Below are 15,652 nucleotides of genomic sequence, written 5' to 3' on the forward strand. Positions count from 1 at the left end.
GAACATGACGTTTGAACATTTTGCCCAGGCTCTGTTCACACCTTTCCTAAGGAATATGTTTCATTTTCTGAACTAGGGGGAAGCTCAGGTGGGCAGAAGCAGTGCTCTGTATATTTAGATGCTGCTGTGTGTTGGTGTTGGTTAAATATGACACAATTCCCTGGGTTTTCAGCAGGAGCAGTGCCCTGGAGCCAGGGGAGAGCCTGGAGCCAGAGTGGCCTGTGCTGGACAGACCCTTGTCAAAAATAACGCCCTGAGGCCTGCCCTGGCTGGCAGCACACAGAAATAACGCCCTGAGGCCTGCCCTGGCTGGCAGCACACAGAAATAACGCCCTGAGGCCTGACTGGGCTGGCAGCACACAGAAATAACGCCCTGAGGCCTGCCCTGGCTGGCAGCACACAGAAATAACGCCCTGAGGCCTGCCCTGGCTGGCAGCACACAGAAATAACGCCCTGAGGCCTGCCCTGGCTGGCAGCACACACAAATAACGCCCTGAGGCTTGACTGGGCTGGCAGCACACAGAAATAACGCCCTGAGGCCTGGCTGGGCTGGCAGCACACAGAAATAACGCCCTGAGGCCTGGCTGGGCTGGCAGCACACAGAAATAATGCCCTGAGGCTTGACTGGGCTGGCAGCACACAGAAATAACGCCCTGAGGCCTGCCCTGGCTGGCAGCACACAGAGCTGCTCAAGGCCACAGCTGGGACCCTGCCTGGGGTGCAGGGTGCTCTGTGCTGGCTTTCCTTCTCCGCAGCAGGGAACCCCTGCGGGCCCAGCCCAGGGGTCACTCCTGTCCCTGTCCCTGCAGGGCCCAGCTGCCCCTCGTGCCCCCAGCAGCTGCAGTAGCGGGGCTGTCCCGGGCCCCGAGCCTGACCCCGCTCGGCTCTTTCCCCACAGAGAGCTGCAAAGGCAGCAGCCAAAGCCCACGGGGCCTCGGACGATGAGGACGGCCAGCAGCACCCTCCTGGCAAGGAGCTGGGACAGCCCCACAGGTGAGCTGGGAGCCCCTCGGGTAAAGACAGGGCTGCTCAGTGCCAGCGGCGTGTGAGCTGTGCCACAGCAGGCGCGTGTGTTGTGTGTGTCACGTGTGTGTCTGTCACACGTGTGTGTGTCACGTGTGTGTCTGTCACACGTGTGTGTCACACAGGACAGCTGTCGGGGTGGGTGTGCTGGGAGCCCGTATTTTGGATGTGTCACTTGTCACAGGCTGCAAGTAGCAATTACCCTGCAACTGCAGGAAGTCTGACAGTGCCACTGCTCATGGAAAGGTGCCAGGCCCTATTTCACCCACTGCAAACAGTGCTCAGAGCAAACTGTGCAGGTTAAAGAAGGTGCACCACAGCCCAGGGAGCTTTATTGCACCTGGAAACGGAAAGAAAAAGCAATCAAAAAAGTGCCACTGAGAATGTGTCTGCTGTCACTGAAATGCTCCTTGGTTTTGTCTAGAACAGCCATGGTGCAGCTGTTCCACTATGTTTAAAATGAAAAATTTTGTTTGTATGGATGGGCTGTGGAGGCAGAGGGGAGCAGTCATCCCAGAACCCTCTCCAAGGAGGTTTGCCACACCAGGAGGGTTCCCTGCTTACAAATCTTCATTTCCTTGTTGTTGAAAAGAGCAGAAAGGGGGATTGAAATACACCTCCAGTACTGCAAGTGCCGGTTTTGTTTGCTCTCACCGCGCAGGCTCGCCCGCCGCAGGAAGACAGTGAAGCTGTGCCGGGCCCTGTCAGACCTGGTGGTGTACACCAACTCCGTGGCAGCCCAGGACATCGTGGATGATGGTATGGGGCTGGCACGGGGCTGGCATGTCCCTGTCACTCCCGGGAGGAGGGGGCTGAGTGCTGCTTTTAGTGTGGCACAGGGCAAAGCCAGAGCCCAGCAGGGCCCTCCCTGCCTGGCAGTGACTGCTCTGCCCCTGCTGCCAGCAGAGGATTTTGCTGTAGGTTCCCGAGAGCCACCACATCTGGGGCTCTGCAGGAGGAAAGGCCCCAGCAGGAGCTCTTGAGCTCAGGCTCTTTAGCTGGAGCTCCTGCTTGGCTTTCCTTTCAAGTCTGCAGACCTGAGAGGAGAACAACAGACCCTCCTGGAAGGGGGAGCTGGTGCCCTTCACTTACCCAGAGTGCATGATTTGTGTGAGACAAGACAATCTGTCCTGTAACACTGGACTAAATCTCACCTTGCCCTTGATTAATAGGCAGGTAATGAGGTCTGGGCTCAGGCCCCATGCCCTGGGATTGTTTGTCACCTTCTCTTGGTTGTACCGTGGCACACAGGCTCCACAGGGAATGTGCTGTCCTTCAGTGAGACCAGAGCCCACCAGGCAGTGCAGCAGAAGGCTGAGCAGTTCATGCTTTACAACCAGAGGCAGCTGACCAGGGTCTATCCCTCAGCCTACCGGATCGACTCCAGCAACTTCAACCCCGTTCCCTACTGGAATGCAGGCTGCCAGTTAGGTAGGAGCAGCATGAAAGACTCCCTTCCCTTTTGGTGTGTATGTGCCAAGTAATATTATCTTTATTAATGGTGCCCGACTTCCCTCTTTCAGTGGCTCTAAACTACCAGTCTGAGGGACGTGTGATGCAGTTAAATGAAGCAAAATTCAGGGTAAATGGCAACTGTGGTTATGTCCTCAAACCTCAGCAGATGTGCAAAGGTAAGGTTCCAGTGTTGTTATCACTGTAGTTGTCAGGCCTTTCACAGAGTGTCCTTTGCACAAGGCACCAGAAAGAAAGTGCAGACAAATACAGAATCTTTTGTATTTCCATGCACTGATAGCTCTTAGACTTGTACCAGTGTGCAGTCTCTTACTATGATCAGATATATATATATGTATATTTTGAGGTCTTTGCCTTATTAACATGTGTTTAAAAGAAGAAAAAGGGATCCTGGCATGACCAGCTGCAGGAAAGCAGAACAAGCTCTGCAGTGGCCCAGGAGCAAGTACCCAGGGCTTGGTGCAGCTCTGCCTTGGAATCACATAAACAAGGGCTGCTCCACTCAGAAAAGGCTGTAAGAAAGAGGAGGAGAATTTTAAAATTACTGAGCAGCTGCTCCATACTCACAGTTTCTCACTTCTGACTGAATTTGTCTGTCTGTGTCTTGGGGGTGGTTATTTATGTGTATCTTTTTCCTTACACTCTCATTCTTGCCCTCTTTCAGGCACATTCAACCCCTACTCTTCTGACCCACTTCCTGCCAGTCCTAAGAAGCAGCTTATTCTGAAGATCATCAGTGGGCAGCAGCTCCCCAAGCCTCCTGACTCAATGCTGGGGGACAGAGGAGAGGTGAGGGGCTCTGGTCCCAGCAGATGCTCCCAGGGCAGCTCCTGCAGTGACATGGCAGTGTGTGACTCAAACCTTCTTATTCAAATACACCAGTAAATTTCAGATACTGTCAAGCTTTTGGTCACTAAATACTACACTTCCCCCAGCCAGTATCCTACTCGTGATGGAACTGATTTGTTCTGTATTTTAAAGGGTGACTTTAATGAAAATCAGTCACAGCTGTCCATAGTTCTTGATGCAAACCACAGATCAACATGGACTTCATGGAACCAATTCCCATGATAGTACTGCTTGAAAATTCATGTCAGCCAAAGGGGTCTGAGTTCTCATATGAATTTAAATCAACTCTCACCATTAATTTTTTAAAAACTCACCTTCATTTGTATGATTGGCTTGCTTTTAAAATACTGTGTTTTTGAAAAACAGATAATAGATCCCTTTGTTGAGGTGGAGATTATTGGGTTACCTGTTGACTGCTGTAAAGACCAGACCAGGGTGGTGGATGACAATGGTAAGATAATCTAAGTGATTTCTTCTTCTTAGAATAAAATATTAAATAATTATAAATGAATCAGTATTTCTTTCTAAATTACAGAGCATCTTATCTGATGAAATCAAATTATTGTATTTTAACAAATTATGTCTGCTTCCCAGACAGAATTTCTAGTATGGAGACAAACAAGTTAGAGGTGAAGGGCAGGAGTTGTTCCCCACATTGTCTCTTAATCAAATTGTTCTGAAATCTCCTTTATGCAGAAGTTCCAGATCTATCTCTCTCTCAGTGCTTGCCTGGGTGTCCCTGCCAGCTCCCAGGCACACCCACTTTGTTTTTAACACAGTCCTAGAGGCAGATGTGTCACATTTAATGACTGACATGGTGGAATTGTCATTGCTGCTGCTGCTGGTGTCCTGTGCCTGTTGGGAGCTGAGGCAGGCACTTGCTGTGGACTTGTCCCCAAGTGTGTCCTGTTTGTCCTGCAGGCTTCAACCCTGTGTGGGAGGAGACCCTCACCTTCACCATCCACATGCCCGAAATCGCCCTGGTGCGGTTCCTTGTCTGGGACCACGATCCCATCGGGAGAGACTTCGTGGGGCAGAGAACTGTGGCCTTCAGCAGCCTCGTGCCTGGTGAGTCCCCTGTTCTCCTGGTGAAATCCATCCTCAAACCCAAGGATGATGGATTTTATGAATGTTTATCTCTGTGACTTCACGTGAAGCTTGGACAACTCTTCTGTTCTCTTAGAGTGCTTTATGCACCATTCCTCAAAGGAGTTTGGTTGTCTGTGCTTTTGGAAATTACTGCTGGTGTGTTTTTTATAACTTGGATGCAATTTGTACTGGGTCTCAGAAAACCTGTGAGGACACCAGAGAAGTTTACTAAAGGCACCAAGTGGCTTCCTGTGTGTACATCACTTTTATAGACAGTCATTGCTAGCTGGGCATAAAATGCAGATTGCTGGTTCTTGGTAGTGGTTTGTGTGGAAATGTTTCTGGTTTTGTTTTCCCCAGGCTATCGCCACGTGTATTTAGAAGGACTGACAGAAGCTTCCATATTTGTTCATATAATCATTAATGAGACCTACGGAAAGGTATGTACAGCTGGAAAACTACATCTCCCTTCCAATAAAAATGGATTTAAGTTTACCCCAGAACCTCCTAGGATTTGTGTTGGAGTGGCCAGGAAGCTCAGGAGTGTGTGGGGTTTCCTTGCAGGAGGTCAGCACATGCTTGCAGATGTTCTCACTGTTAGCACCTAACAAGTGTCCTGTCTAGGTACAGGAGGTACATTTCTTCAGTGTGCTAAACTGATCTTATTTGGGAAGTAGATCTTGAGGACTGTAGCTGCACTAGAACATTATATTTGACAAGCTATTTTTAGCAGCTAATTTAATTAACTAAAATTAACCTAATTTAATTTTAGGTTTTAGTGCATAGATTTTTCTTTTCTAATTTTCTAATTTTAGAATTTTTTTAAAGTGAAAGTGAAAGCACAGTGCTTTTTCTGTTTCATCTGGAGATAAGCAGCACAAAGAAATTAAGACCATGTTCAGTAGGATGCTAAAGTAAAATAGCACCTTTGCAGTGATTTAAGAAATGAACATAAACACAAAAACCTGACTTCTGTGAGGTTTGGGGTTGCAGAGGACACTCAGCCCCAGTCTTTGTGCCTTCTGGGAGGATGCAGAGAATGTCACGACAAACATGAACCCAAAGTTGTGCAGCGCCCACAGAAAGCTCAGAGGAACAGAGAGAGAACAGCAGAGGGCAGGGCCCAGGGCTGAGGTTTGCTCTTGTCCAGATCCTCTCCCAGCTCCACTTGCTTTCTCCTCCCTGATCCCATCAGAACTGGGATATATTGTATGTACCAATACCACGTGTATTGGTGTGTGCACATCTGGGCAGATGTGTGAAATCATCCCTTGGGGGCCTTTGGCTGCTGCCCTTGTAAGAACAAATGTGCTCAAGACAAGCAGCAAAGTGTCACTCCAGAGGGGAGGCAGGAGGGGACACCCACAGGAGTTTGACCTCTGTCCCTGGCTCTGTTCACCTGGCGCTGCTCTGAAGGAATGATGGGCTGCACTGCTGTTTGCCACAGGCTGAGTTTGCGTCCGTGAGTGAGGAGATCTGCTCAGTTCCTGGGGGACACATACTAAACTAGGAAATAGTTTTAAATGGTTTGTTGTAGAGTGGTTCTATTTCCAGCTGATGTACTATTACCTTATTTGTGTGGCAGTCTTGGAAACATTAGCCAAACGGATTTGCATTTCTTTTTGCCTTTCAGTGGAGCCCTTTAATCCTCAATCCCAGTTACACAATAATGCACTTTCTAGGAGCCACAAAGGTAGAGCTCATGAGCATGCACTTTGCATTTGCTGGGCACAGACTTTCCAGTGGTTCCCAATCGCATGATCTGCAGCTGCCAAACTGGAACCATTCTCCATACAGGCTCTGAAACATCTGAATATTGCTTTGATGGAGCCCGTGCATAGAAAACTCCACATTAATGTTCAGCCTGTCACTGCTGAGCACTTCCTAGAGCCTTGTCAGCTCCCATTAGGAGACTGATCAGAGCTCTCTGGTAGCTGTGGCAGGCTGCCATCCTAATGAGGAGAAGGGCAGGCATGCATGAACCCGTGGGGACCTGTGCTGGGAGCTCCTTGCTCAGAGCAGCTGTGAGTGGCGTGGTGTGAATTTTTGCTTTGCTGCATTTTGAGCTCTGTCACCATCACTCATGAGCACTGTGAGAGCTGCTCTTAGCCTTGCGAGCGAGCTGAGGCCGGGCTGTGGTTGCTGTCCCTGCAGAGCAAGCAGCTGATGGGGCTCCGAGGGCTGTTCTCCAAGGCGCCCAGGGCGGGCGCCGCCGACGCCGGCGGGCCCCACGCGCGGAAACGCTCCATCGGCGAGCGCATCCTGCGGCGCACGGCCAGCGCCCCCGCCAAGGGCAGGAAGAAGAGCAAGATGGGCTTCCTGGAGCCTGCTGAGATGAAGGACAGTGCCTCCGAGCCAGCAGACCTGAAGGACAAGGAGGGGGTGGTGCGGCGGCCGAACCGGAGCCTGCAGGCGCGCCCCGCGTCCATGCCCGTGGACAGATTCCTCATGGTGGAGCTGCCCTGCCCAGCAGAGGACGCTGCCCAGGAGGCCAAGGGAGAGGAGAACACATCTGGTAAGATGCTTCCAAAGTTACTTTTGGTGAACGGTCAGGGCTGCCCTTGCTTCTTCCAAGAGTACCCAAATTCTAGCAAGCATTAAAGCCAGTATCTGTTATGCCAAGTTTACTTCTATAGTCTCTGCTTCATTAAATCTCCAAAGGAGTGAGTCACAGAGCTCAGATTTGGCATAGAAAGACAAGAGGATTTGGTGGAGAAAACATCCAATATGTGTTTTTCGAGGAATTCGAACCCTTGCCTGTGTGAATGCTGCTTGCTGGTAGAAGATACAAATGAAATCCTTGCACTGTAACACTTTGCAGTAACCACATGTATAAATCAGTCTGGAGCCCATCTACTCGATGCTTTTGACTCTGCTTGAAGCATGCATCTTGTTTTCAAGTGTTGTGTGTTTTAACAGAGCTGTTTTGTTCTGTCTTTATTGCCACGCTTCTTTATAGTACAAATGTGACTAGGAACACAGCTGAAGGTAATGCCACGTGCAAGCTATGATGTGGTACCTCATTAACATTACTTACAACGAGTATTACATCACCTGCTTGATGTAATAGACATTCCAAGGAAGTTTCAATGAAGTGCTTGCAGTTGTATTTTTCCATTTATTCATGTCACTCAGATAATTTGTACTAAACCTGCACAACCCCATGATTAAGTTCTGTCACAACTGTACCTAGTTTTGCGTTCTCCATGTGTCTGTCTAAGGACAAGATAGCTGTTGATAGACAGAGCAGAATCTTGAATGCCACTAATATGTTTCTCATTTAATTTAGCCAACAGTGATGACAATACAAATGAGAAGGAAACAAGCTTGAAAGAATTGGTTTTTCCACATTCGGAGCAAAAGGCAAATGCTTCAAATTTAGCATCTCAGTTCAAGAAGGAGAATGACCAGAGGGATTCCACAGCTGACTCTTTAGTACCACTTCCACAGGAGCAATCTGAACATTTGGTTTTTGCAAATGGTGTAGCTCAAGCAAATCACCTCGTGGACTACCAGGAGAATAATCTTTCTGATGGAACTGTCGCCCTAATGCAAGGCTCTGACTCTGAACTTCCCACAGAAAAATCACACCAAAACGGTCCAGACAGTAAAAAGGAAGATGACACAAAAAGATCTAAGGAAGGGAAAATCAGTCTCCTGGGGACTTCTCTATCTCAGAAAGCAGAGGTGGAGAATCACAAATATGACATGAAGAAAAGCACCGCAGCACCTCTTTCCCTTTCTTCCGCCGTGTGCTCTGAGGGCCCTGACTGTCACTCCACGGTGGCCCTGCAGCACAGTGACATTTCTCACCTCATTGATGAGGTCTCTCTCTCGACCGAGAGCGAGCTGGACAGCGCTGTGTCTGCTCTCATCGGGCAGCTCGACAGCACAGATGAGCAAACTCCCCTTCCCCCTGTCTGCAGCCCCCACGGCAGCAGCAGCCAGACCCCCAGGGCAGGGGCTGCACCCCCACACGTGTCTGCTGCAGACCTGAGCAGCCCCTGTAGGCACAACTTCAGTCCCACAAAATCCAACAACTCCCCTTTATTCTCCACTCCGGACACAGCCGTGTTCTCCAGCCTGGAGGATGCAGACTATTCCACATACACAATTATCCATGAGGCACCTCCAGCTTCTGAATGTAAGAGCCACAGGGCATTAGTTTGCAAGCAAAGACTAAATAGTCTAGAAAGTAACTTGCCTGGCTCTTCCTGTTCTTCATCTCTCTCTTTGCTAAATGCAAATCCCAAAAGGAATTGTGCTACAAAATCTGGACCTGGACCAAGCTGGGAAGCCCCCGAGTCTGCCAGTTCTTTTGGTTCCAACAGCCTCATCTTTGAGGAGGGGCTGGGGCCCCCTGTCCCTGGGGAGCACTCGGACAGCAGCAGCCTTCTGGAGGTCGATGGGGACCAGGAGCTCCTGGTAAGCACCTGTGAGTACAGGCAGGAGGATGTGAGCCAGCTGGCTGCTCCTCTGAGCCTGAGGCAGGAGCAGGACCCTGGGCATGGCGGTGACAGCACCTCTGGGGGCAGCTCCACTGCCGTGCTCTGTGCTGCTGCCCAGCACTGCTCCGAGAACGTCAGGGCTGCAGGGAGGCAGCTCCCTTTGCCCACGGCTGAGGACGTTGGGGTTTTGTGGCAGCGGCACCTGGAGAAGCACAAGGCTGTGGTGTGTGCCCCCCGGCTCGGCTCAGCCTGCCCCGCGCTCCCGGGGGCTCTGCCGTTCCCCCCGCACCCGGCCATCCAGCAGAGCAGCCCCTGCAAGTCCAAGAGTCTGGGGGACCTCACCTCGGAGGACATTTCCTGCAACTTCGAGAGCAAGTACCAGTACATCAGCAGGAGCTTCATCTCCTCGGGCCTGCGGGACACGAGGGCGGCCATGCAGGGCGTGAGGCCGCACTCGACGGACGCGCTGACGGAGCAGCTGCGGCGGCTGCTGTCCCCGGAGCAGGAGGAGAGCCGGGAGCCGCCGTGCCCGCGGCAGGCGGACGAGGACGATCCCCGCGCCCTGGTGAGGAAGCTGTCGTCCCGCAGCCAGAGCCGCGTGCGGAACATCGCCAGCCGCGCGCGGGAGCGGCAGGAGGCGGCGGGCAGGCCCCGGCCGTGCCCCGGCGTGCCCGGCGTGGTGCTGCGGAGCAAGGCCGCGGCGCCGCCCGCCGCCAACCGCCACTCCACCGGCTCCTACATCGCCCGCTACCTGCACGGCTGCCCCGGCGAGCGCCGCGGCGTCCCCGAGGGCGCCTGCACCACCCTGCAGCACGGCTGCGGGGAGCTGCAGCTGCCGCCCGGCCAGCAGGACCAGCCCGAGATCTATTTCCTGCTCAGGCTGTAGGTGTGCTGCGGGGCGGCTGCACTGCTCGTGCACTGCTGCAGTGCGCAGCTCACGGAGTGCTGCAGTGCTCACACAGTGCTGCAGTGCTCACAGAGTGCTGCAGTGTGCAGCTCACACAGTGCTGCAGTGCTCACACAATGCTGCAGTGCTCACAGAGTGCTGCAGTGCTCACACAGTGCTGCAGTGCTCACACACTGCTGCAGTGCTCACACACTGCTGCACTGCACACCTCATGCACTGCTGCACTGCACTGCAGGGAGCAGTTAGCGAGCGGCTGCTTGCAGCGTTTAGGTTATTTCAGATGCGGTTTCCTGCCGGTGAAGCCGTGCTGGTTTAACGTGCCCCTCTGGCAGAGCTGAGGGAAGGAGGAACACCCCCCGTGCTGAGGGCTGCGTGAGCGTGGGCCGGAGCTGACGGAGCCGTGTGTGCATTTGTAGCATTCTGTGTCTGTAATGCCGTGCTCCAAAGCCTGACCTTGCACCGAAGGCAATACTGGGTTCCTTGTGTCTTGTCCTCCTGCTTGGAAAAACGCTTGTGGTGATCACTTTTGGCCTTTTGTGAGGATTCTCCAAAGCACTGTGTTGTCTGGAATGCTGGACTGGGGCTTGTTCTGCCCAACAGGCAGCGACCCTTCATTAGCATCACTTGTTCTGAATTGTTGTTGTAAATTTTATATGTTTTCATGTATGAACTGTGATTCTACAGCAAATGGTTTGTAGAATTAGGGTTAGTCCAGATTTGTGAGTCCTGTGTAGGTTTGTCTTCTGCCCTCTCTACAAAGTATGACAACAGTTGTCTTCCTTTTTGGTACTGTATTGATTTGGGACAGAGTGGAATGTGAGAGTAATTCTGCTTTTATGAATGAAAACAATTTCTGCTTATTTTGTTATGTATTTTTGCTGTTGGTTGTGTGAGTAGCTTTGGTACGGCAGATCCATTTTCTGTATATTTGTAATTTTATTGCTGAATTGTGGACAGTCAGTGGAATATTTAAACTGACATGGTAGAGTGACTATTTTGACTGTTCACCTTTTTCTCTGAAGTCTGAAAGTGAATTGGGTGAAGGAATCTCAGACACCTAAAGCTTCCCTGTAGGGAACAACATAGCTTTATTTTGGTTGGAAGATACTCTTTGCCTTTGCTGTAAGTTTTTCTGATATGTCAAAGACGTACCTTTTACCTCTTTCTTTTGTAATGCAGAGTATTATTATTCTTGAAAATGTCATTAAAATAGATTTTTAAGCACTTGGTTACATATTTTCTGAAGAAAAAATCTATCTAAGTAGGTTGGTGCTGGATCCAGCAGCAGTTAGTGACTGCACACATCAGCCTGGGCAGGAGATGCAAGGAGGGAAGGAAGATCCTTCATTTCACAGGGTGCTCCTTGGCTGGAGGTGGCAGCTGAGCTCTGCTCTCCCTTCTGGATCAGGAGCCACATTTGAGTTTGTCTGGCTGTTCCACTCAGACTAGCATAGAAGAGTGGCTGTGTTATCACTTGGGAGAGGACAGTGGATTTTCTAAACAAAAAACATTTTTCCATGGAGGAACAGAAGCAGACTCTGGATTCATCCCTTAAGCCTTGGACCTGGATTTCTGTCTCATACCCAGGATGGAATGGCAGTTTGGGAGGAGTGACTGAGGCCCAGTGAAAGTGCCTTGTAAGGAAGCAGATGAGAAGATCTCCATTGTGGGAGGTGAAAAAACTCGCTTTAATTGGAATTAATTTAGAAAAATGGTATGGTGCTTACAGGAGGTCAGGATAGATTATTGCAGCAGTGTTTTATCACATAATCTCATACTTTTCTCTTAATTTTAGAAGTTAATCCAGATGGGGACAGTTCTTTGTGTGACAGTGACATTTGGCTAAGGGAGCAGGGCAGGTTTTCTGTAGTGCAGCTGAAGCCAAATACATATCAGCCTTTTTATATATAAATATATATATGTATATATATATAGTATTTCTTCAGTTTTTAGTTTAAATGAACAAGCTTGATTTTCTTTGATGGAGTAGAAGCAATACAAACAATGTCCCTGCTGCCCATCCAGCTGCTCCCGTGGGCTGCTCCTGCCCTGAGGTGAACCTGAACCACGCTGCTGCTCCCGTGCCCAGGTGATGTGGTGTTACTGGTGAGTACTGGTGATGCCAGCCCGAGCTGGTGGGGGACACTGGGTCAGAAATGTTTGTGTCACTGAATTGGTGCTGCAGCAGCGATTTGGGGTCCCAGAAAATCCAGCCTGGGGTGACATGCTCTGTGCACAACTCCAGAGCTCTGTGGCACCGGGACACTCTGGGAAATGCCTCCTTCTCCAGCTTTGTTCCCTGGATCATGAACTGGAGGGGTGCTGAGTTCAGAAATTCAGCACTTCCAGAGCTCAGCTTTAAACTCTGGGAACATCCAGTGCGTGGATCCCAAGAGCATTGTACAGAGCCAGGGGTCTCAGACATACGGTGGGACAGACAGTCTGCACTTCAGCCTTCTGGAAGGCCATTCAATTTTAGTCCTTGCCCAAAGTTAATTAAACTGTCTGAACAGGCTGCAGCTTGTGGAAAATCCATCTAGTGCTTTTTGGTGCAGAATCTGCACCAACACAGAATAAACGATCACTTTAGCCTAGTAAAGGCTAGTGGCTCACATCCTGGTTTAGCAGGCTTAAATTGCTTTGCTAATTCATGAAAGAAGGAATAAATTCAGCTGTTCAAGAGTCTGCAGAGAACAGATGGGTTTGGAATATTACTTTTGAGAAATTATATATTTTCTAATTCAAAGCCAGAAAATCCAAATCAAATCCAAATCTAATTCAAATCCAGTTATATTTATATGGTTGTTTACTGGAATATCAACTGCCCCTGCTTTAGACAGTTGTCCAGAATGTTCCAGGTGTTAGAGAGCCATTCCACATCCCTCACTCCTGGCACAGGAGCCCTGTTCCTACACTTTGGTAGGAGGGTTTTCATCCTGAGTTCCCCATCTGCATCTTAAACAAGGTATGTAAGAATAAAATATTTTGTGAAAGAACAGTCAGATTTTCACCCAGGAGCATGTTGGGTCAATTTTGTTCTTGGACTGATGCTCATTTGGATTTGTTTTGATAAGATTTTAATGCTATTCCTTTTCACAACAGAGAAAATCATGTGCAGTGCCCTCAGTCACACACGAGATAGTGGCACAGTGATTACACTGATTACAGATCTGCTTAGACATGCAGGAGGAGTAATAAATTGAATTTCTACCAGAGATTATCTTTTAAAGACCTCTGTTGGTTGAGACAGAAGGAAATTAAAATGAAGAGTGCCTGGCTGGCCTAGTTGAGGTGGAATCTTGTGTGTGGTGAAAGCCATGGAAGTGGAGCTATCTTCTTTTGCACGTGACTTTAGTCTAGCTATGGACAAGACAGGAGAGTTTGCAGTCCTGAGTTACGTGGCCTTGCCTTGTCTGTGCTCCCCGTGCTGCCTGGCTGGGTTTGTGTGTGAGGGGAGGGATGGGAGGAGCAGCTGTAGCTGTGCTTGCTCAGTGCTTGCTTAGGGACAGGTTTTTAATGTGCCAGCCCTCTGTGGCACAGCCTTGTCCTTGGCCTGGCACTGCTGCAGCCCCGGCAGCGTTTGGAGGGTCCAGCTCCAGCTCTCTGCAGGTGGAGCCTCTGCTTCCACCTGTGTGTGCAGTGGAAACACAGGAAAGGGATGCTGAAAAGGGAGTTTGAGCTTCTGAACAGGCTGAATTTCACTGGCTGCTTGCTGGGCACTTGCAAATAAACATAAATCCCATTCTTCCTGGTGGGTGCATTTAAAAGAAATGTGAACTTCCACATCAGACTTCATAATGACACAGAAATAGTTTTTTATATTCCAACCAGTGAGGTCTTTTTCAAACCCCACTCTTCTCTGATCTCATCCCAGCACGCAGGACTGCAGCTGTGTACAGAATGTGTACAAAGTGACACCAGGGGTGGGAACTCTGGTGTGTGACAGCCCAGAGCTTGGGGTGTGGGACAGCCCTGGGGCTGTGGGGGAAGGCTGTGACTTCCCTGAGGAGCCACCTCGCTGTGCCCACTGCTCTGGGTGGCTGCAGGAGGAGCAGATTCCTGGGGAAGCTGGGATAAAGCACAGCACGTGTGGGATTTGCAGAGTTCCTGTTAGGAGCACCGGGGCTCTGAGCTCTCCCTGAGGGCTGCCAGGGGTTCCCCTGGAGCTCTGCTGCTCCTCTCCAGCCCCTGTTCAAGGCACTGCTTGGATGGGTAATTAAAGTACAGCAGGGGGACTGCAGTTCACAGTGCAGACAGTATTGATGGATCCCATTGCCAGGAGTAATAGACTTAAGGAAGCGCATTTTAAAGGAAACAGATGTCTGGAAGCAAATGATTAATTTGTGCTGAGTTTTCAAGCACTCCTTTAAGTTACAAGCTGTTTAAAGTGGATTCTTTAATTTAGTGTGTCGTGTTCTTAAACATTTATAGTCAAAATCTTATTTCAGTAAAGATGTGTTTGTCTAAAGTGATACTTCTAAATTCAGTGGAGTTCTGCAGATGAACACTGCTCAGAGAGCAGAATATGCAAAGTTGCAGAACGCTGCAAGTAATGTTAATTTGACTTTCTTGTTTCCAGGGCTGGTTACATTTTTTCAGTAACATGAAAATTCAGCTGCATCCAGGAGGATCCTCTTGCAGTGCAGAGTTCAGCAGGATGAGGGAACACAGCTGAGTGCTAAATTTGGGTGCTTTAGACAGTGTGACTGTGGGGAGTGATGGCAGTCCTGTGGTGCTGATCCACCAAAGCCTTCCCAGGCTCAGCAGTCCAGAGGCTGCAGCTGCTGAATGTATTTCTGTTCATTTTAGTTAGGAAAACCATTACTGACTGATTGGTGAGAACTGGAATATGATATCCAGTTTGGATTTCCCAGATACTTTTCCTGCGGCATCTCCTCTGCAGGAGGGACAGGAACACATTCCCTTAGAGCTCACAGTTTCTGCCCAGCAGAATCCAATGGCAGCCTCCTGCTTCTGCTGAGGAAATCATTCCACCTGTAGCTGTTCTCTTGCCCAGCAACTTTCCTTCAGATGGGACAGGACAAACAATAATGGAATGTTGTTAGGGATAGATTAGTCCCTTGAAGTTTCTCTAGCATTTGTTCATTTTTCCATTCCATTTCCAGTTCTTCCAAGGAAGTTAACTCTAACTACACCAGCAGTGATTTTTGTGACAAGTGATCAGGTTAATTTGTTGAATTTAAAAAAAAAAGTTTAAATTGATACCTCCTTAGAGGCTTTCCTTCCATGGCTTTTCCCAGCCATGCTTCTTGTCCGTATCACTTTGTGGTGACCCAAGCTGTGGATAACATTTGATCTGTGTGACAAATCCTGCTTGTGTAGGGCCAGAGAGACAGAATTTTCACCCCTCCACACCAGAACACACCCTGGCAGCTCTCAGACAGTCAATTATCTTAATTGAGTTCTCACTATTTATTAACAGATCTTCAATTCATCTTTCACTCTTACCTTCAGATTTGTCCCCAGTCTTTCCCCATGTGTGAGACGGTGATTTCTATGCACAGGCTGTGCACTGCACAGATGGGTCTGACAGCAATGCCATATTCTCCCACCAAAATTGACAGGATAATAAGTGGAGATCTTGTTAAACTGGGCTGTGTTACCATCAGTCCTTGTTTGCTAATATTTCACAGCAAGGCAGACTGGCTGACTGGCAGGCTGGCTTTGCTGAATGCATTGGCAGCAGCCTTTCCTTAAGCTTAAAGAAATAATGAAGAAAAAGGAACAGAGATTGCTGGAGACCTTGCCAAGACAAGTCCAGAATATGGTGGGGAAGCTCAGGGGCTGAGGGAGCCCAGGGCTGCCCATCTGACGTGGATCTGACCCTCCAAAAGCTTTTCCA

At 49.5% G+C, this 15,652-nt stretch overlaps 1 protein-coding gene across 3 annotated transcripts in view; it reads left to right on the top strand.

The window, feature by feature from the left end:
* The window catches only part of PLCH1 (phospholipase C eta 1), a 54,332-nt gene extending 44,384 nt beyond the window's left edge, over window positions 1-9,948 (top strand). For 2 of the 3 annotated variants that reach the window (XM_063408506.1, XM_063408507.1), the window contains exons 14-23: window positions 899-993; window positions 1,685-1,782; window positions 2,275-2,454; window positions 2,547-2,654; window positions 3,161-3,285; window positions 3,712-3,796; window positions 4,267-4,413; window positions 4,795-4,874; window positions 6,589-6,949; window positions 7,724-9,948. In XM_063408506.1, coding sequence (XP_063264576.1) covers window positions 899-993; window positions 1,685-1,782; window positions 2,275-2,454; window positions 2,547-2,654; window positions 3,161-3,285; window positions 3,712-3,796; window positions 4,267-4,413; window positions 4,795-4,874; window positions 6,589-6,949; window positions 7,724-9,768 — 3,324 coding nt within the window. In that variant the 3' untranslated portion in view covers window positions 9,769-9,948. Of the gene's footprint in view, window positions 1-898; window positions 994-1,684; window positions 1,783-2,274; window positions 2,455-2,546; window positions 2,655-3,160; window positions 3,286-3,711; window positions 3,797-4,266; window positions 4,414-4,794; window positions 4,875-6,067; window positions 6,128-6,588; window positions 6,950-7,723 lie in introns of all 3 variants that reach the window. The other variant, XM_063408508.1, reaches the window with a different exon arrangement.
* The last annotated feature ends 5,704 nt before the right edge of the window (window positions 9,949-15,652 follow it).

The sequence above is a fragment of the Prinia subflava genome, chromosome 11, assembly GCF_021018805.1.
Source record: "Prinia subflava isolate CZ2003 ecotype Zambia chromosome 11, Cam_Psub_1.2, whole genome shotgun sequence".
In the NCBI taxonomy this organism is placed as follows: domain Eukaryota; kingdom Metazoa; phylum Chordata; class Aves; order Passeriformes; family Cisticolidae; genus Prinia; species Prinia subflava.